Here is a 4,658-nt window from a genome sequence, read left to right as displayed (position 1 = left end):
ATATAATAAAACACTTAGTATAATGATCCGCCCCTTAAACATTGTTTTGATCATATAGTACTCTGCAGGTGATTACGTCATGCAGGTATACATGATGGCTGATGGATAGAAGTTTGGTTAGCAATGAACGTGTGTTGAAGTTAATAAAAACTAACACTTGCAACGTTAGTATATCAGAGTGTGTGAACAGACGTTAAAACGCATGCTGTTGTATATGTAGTGACTGTTTTAGTCAGAATAGTGTGTGCTTATTTTAGCATTGAATGTCAAATTAGCCTACTAAACATGGTCCCTCCCTTTCGTAGATTGAATTCATGTATATTTCCAACATTTCTGCTGTTATTATCATTAAATATTTTATAACATTTATGGGACGAATCTAGTGTAGGCCCCAGGCGTAACTAACTGCTGTACATTGAAGATAGAACTTGTTTTTGCTACATTAACATATTTTGTCCTGGCCATATGTGATTTGTAAAGGGAAGAATGGTGAGAAGTACATGGGCGCTAGACATTTAGTAATAGTATATAATGACTGAAGTAGGCAATTCCTGCAAGACTAAACCGAAAACTGATAACTATATTTGTGTTGCAAAGGACAACATTGTAGCAGAAAGGCTAGATTTTGATATAAATAAAAATGTAAAGAATAAAGAAGTTGATAGGGTAATTCGACTTGGGTCACTTGTAGAAGTTATATCCAAAAAACACGGTAGTGAGAAAGTGGCAGTACGACTTATTGATGAAAGGTCTTTGGATGAAGGGTCAGAAGATGTATGGTTATGTTCCAAGTTTCATTTGCTGCCTGTGGATCCTGTTATGTTGACTTCAATCATAGCTGTGTTTGAGCCCTCTCTTCGAATTACACTATTGCAAAACGAACACATTTTTCGTGAACTGGCAGCAATAGAAGTTGGGAGAAAAGTGATGCTTCTCTCTGAAACTCAGGATTCAAGTTGGGAGCCAGAGCTGGCTGTGGTCCGGTACAAGGGTCCAGTTCCAGAGATGGGACATGGTACCTATTATGGTCTTGAAATTTTGGTAATTTTCTTTTGTTCTGGATTTTATTTTGAATCTCTGAATAATACAGATTTATGATATAGGAACATTTTTGTTGTACTTTACATTTATTTTCTTTAAAATAGTTATATTGTAGTGGATGCCCATGTTCTATGAATTGTGGCCCCTGGACGTTTATGGTAAAGTTTTCTCTAACACGTTCTAGGAGAACCATACTTCACATATACCTAAAAATGTATGTTGTTTGACAGTATATCATACCATATCCATTTAAACTGACAACCAGTACTTATACCCACTCACAGCGATAACTGCTGCTTTACACACTGTTGAATGTGGTTGCAGAGGTATTCATTAGAGGGCAAACCCAAACTGAACATGTACTCTTTTGAGGATGAATTATTTGAGCAATATTTACTGATAGCACTTGACTTTAGTCATTCTAGGCTGATAGAATGAGCTGATAGTTTTCATTTAAAGGTGGGCTGTTGATAGTCAGAGGTCACCAAATTATTCAAGTTTGTATACTTGTAGGAAGACATACTTTACTTCCAAGGTAACTTCTACTGCTGTCCCTTTATGTAATAGAAGTTAACACTTTGCTTTGTTATAGCATCTGCTTCACTCTTAGATGTTTAAATTTTGTCTTCATATTCTTTTAGCTCTCTGCCCAATGCATGCCCCTTCTTCTGTTTTCTTTGTTTCATAAAACACTGTCTGAAGCTGTAATTGGCGATAATAGACTTCCTTTCATATCTCCTGAGTTGACATTAGAAAGCTTGGATGAAAATAAATTATCACTTGAATTTACAATGCATAAGATAACTTTCCAGTATTTATAGTAAGTTGTCAGCTTTATCACCAGGTGTAGTCTGTGATAAGCAATCATGTAGCTGTTTTGATGCATGACTGGATGATCACATGAAATTCTGTACTTTTAATGGAAGTGGTGTATTTGAATCAAGTGTGCAGGTGTGCCTGTTTTAATTTGTTGTCATGTATAATCACTTTAATATTTTTTGTATTCTGTTTGTAGAGCAATAGTTGTGTGAACTTTTAGGCTTATCTGACAGCTTTACCTTCAGTGTGGATGTGATTCATTATTAACAGAAAGACTACTAATTTTTCGTGGGTCAAGAAGTTATGGAAAGTAGATAAAACCTTTTTAGAATTTACTGTTTCCAGAAGTTGGAATGAATGGCCAATGTGATCTTTCATGTTATTAATTGTAATGTGCTAATTTCTGCAGTGTGGTGCTTTAAATTATTTTGGAATGTAGAAATATGTCTCCTTACATATTATATTACATTCCAATTACAGTCATAACTATGTAATTTATATTTTTATTATGGAAAGTAGATAAAACCTTTTTAGAATTTACTGTTTCCAGAAGTTGGAATGAATGGCCAATGTGATCTTTCATGTTATTAATTGTAATGTGCTAATTTCTGCAGTGTGGTGCTTTAAATTATTTTGGAATGTAGAAATATGTCTCCTTACATATTATATTACATTCCAATTACAGTCATAACTATGTAATTTATATTTTTATTAGAAAAAGTTTGTATTTGTGCTATGACATGTTCTACATCCTAGGATTGGGCCTATGAAGGATCTGTAGAGTGTAAATAAATTCTATTCTGTTACATTAATGAAGAACCAGCTTCTATGTGAGGTATGAAATCATCTGTAGTCAGAATTTCAGCCTGCTGTGTATGGATTACATTATGTTCCAAATTAAGAGGAATAGAAAGTCACCCAGCCTCCTATCTAATGGGTACTGGGGTCCTTTCCTGGGCGTAAAGTGCTGCTGGGGCGTGACACTGATGCTGAATGAGTAGGAGCTATACCGCCTCTCCCCCCAAGCACCTACATGGCGTATAGTGGGGCAGCTTTAATTTCATCTTCATATCTTTTAGTTACTAATCTAATGTTCATATCTTTCCCAAATTAGGTTCACAGCACTCAAGGTAAAAATGATGGATGCATTTTTGGCAAGCGATTCTTTTATTGCCCCAACAATGCTGGTGTTTTTGTTGCCTTGAACAGGCTTGTGCCATACAAGAATCCAAAAGTTCTGAACCTTGGCAAGTCCTTAGAGAACAGTGAAATTTGTTCTGAAGCTACAGCCATTCCATCCAAATTATCCATGCCATCCAATGAGCGAAGGTTGCATCAGAATGGAGGGAGCCATGATGTGGGTAACTTCAAAACAACCCTTGTACTTCATCTGAAGGAGAAGGAATGCATTCCTAGGAACAATAAATCACTCAAGCTTGAGAAAACTGAAAAATTGATTGGTAAGAATTTTACAATGAATATAATGAAAATGGAAATTCATAGTCTGATATACCAAACATTGCATCTGAGTGGTTGGCATTCCTTCAGATTTAGGAGGTCTTTAGTTCAAATTTTGGTCCAAAGACTGGCTGTTCTGGTTGAGGTTTTTTGTGGTTTTCATTAGGATAGTATGTTAAATTAGGCTGGAGCCACTTTCTTCCACATTCTTTCCATTTTATTATTCATTAATTCTATCATTAAATGCTGTATAGTCTGGGCTACTGCATCATGAATTAAACAGTAAATAATTAAACATGCAACATAATATGAGGGGAATTGAAAAAATGAAAATTTATTTTGTTCTTCAGCAGGCATTCGAACAAGTGTACTATCATTTTTTGACATAATCCCCTAGCTTCTTACATTTTTTTCTTTTGTCCATGAGCTTATTGATGCCATCTGTGAAGAATATTTTTGGTTGTACTTAAAGTCATGTATGCACCTCAATCTCTTCATTGTTTTAAATTCTTGTATATGTAATACATCTGTTAGTGGTCTGAAAATGTGGGAATTAGATTGTGAGAGATGTGGAGTGTATGCTGGCTGAGGAAGAAGCTCTAATTTCAGTTTTGAATTGTTTTACAGTCACTGCTGTTGTATGAGGTCAAGCAGTGTCTTGATACAGAACAATTTTTGTCAGCATTCTCCTGTGTTTACTGTGAATAGTTGGTTTTAGTTTGTCAAGTGTGGCACAGTTCTGTGCACTATTGACTGACTGGTCACAGTGCTGGTAGTGTATGGGGATGGGCCCATCAATTCTCAAAACAGCATAAACATTGCTATTGTGGCAGAGGGCACACTTTTGACTTTATTGGCCCTGAGTAGTGATGTGTATTTCTATTCCATACTTTGATATTTCCTTGCAAGTTCTTCATAGTGGTGCACCCACGTTTCATTACCTGTGACAGTCTGTTGTAGGAAAGTCTCTCCTTTACAGTATCACTGAAAAATTGCATGGATGTTTCCATGCTTACCCATTTTTGCTTATCAGTAAAGATGCTTTACCACCTACCATGCAATAATTTTATGAAAAGTAAGGTCGTTGTAGGTGATGGAATATGCAGATTCACAACTGATGTCCAACTTGTCAGCTGTATGAGTTACAGTGATTTGTGTCTGTCATCTTGAACCAGAGCATTAACTCATTCAATGTCTGCTGTTCATGAAGTGGCAGGATGATCCAAGCAGGTTTTATCAGCAGTGGGTGTTTCTGTGTGTCATATAACCACATTTTATTAATTAGGATATTGGAAACTAGTTCCATACTCTCATAGTTGGTTCCCCATGAAGGCTTCATT

General features: G+C 35.9%; 1 protein-coding gene across 6 annotated transcripts in view; it reads left to right on the top strand.

Annotated features, from left to right (window-relative positions):
• The first annotated feature begins 73 nt into the window (after positions 1-73).
• CYLD (ubiquitin carboxyl-terminal hydrolase CYLD) overlaps positions 74-4,658 on the top strand; it is a 32,122-nt gene continuing 27,537 nt past the window's right edge. For 2 of the 6 annotated variants that reach the window (XM_087355232.1, XM_022072007.2), the window contains exons 1-2: positions 86-1,041; positions 2,975-3,320. In XM_087355232.1, coding sequence (XP_087211358.1) covers positions 532-1,041; positions 2,975-3,320 — 856 coding nt within the window. In that variant the 5' untranslated portion in view covers positions 86-531. Of the gene's footprint in view, positions 1,042-1,926; positions 1,993-2,974; positions 3,321-4,658 lie in introns of those variants that run through there. The other 4 variants (XM_087355238.1, XM_087355243.1, XM_087355249.1 and 1 more) reach the window with 4 other exon arrangements.

Source organism: Zootermopsis nevadensis, unplaced genomic scaffold, assembly GCF_977971745.1.
Source record: "Zootermopsis nevadensis isolate Lab colony 2312 unplaced genomic scaffold, Znev_1.0 Znev_ptg000002l, whole genome shotgun sequence".
NCBI lineage: Eukaryota > Metazoa > Arthropoda > Insecta > Blattodea > Termopsidae > Zootermopsis > Zootermopsis nevadensis.
This window is presented reverse-complemented; position numbering and strand designations above follow the sequence as displayed.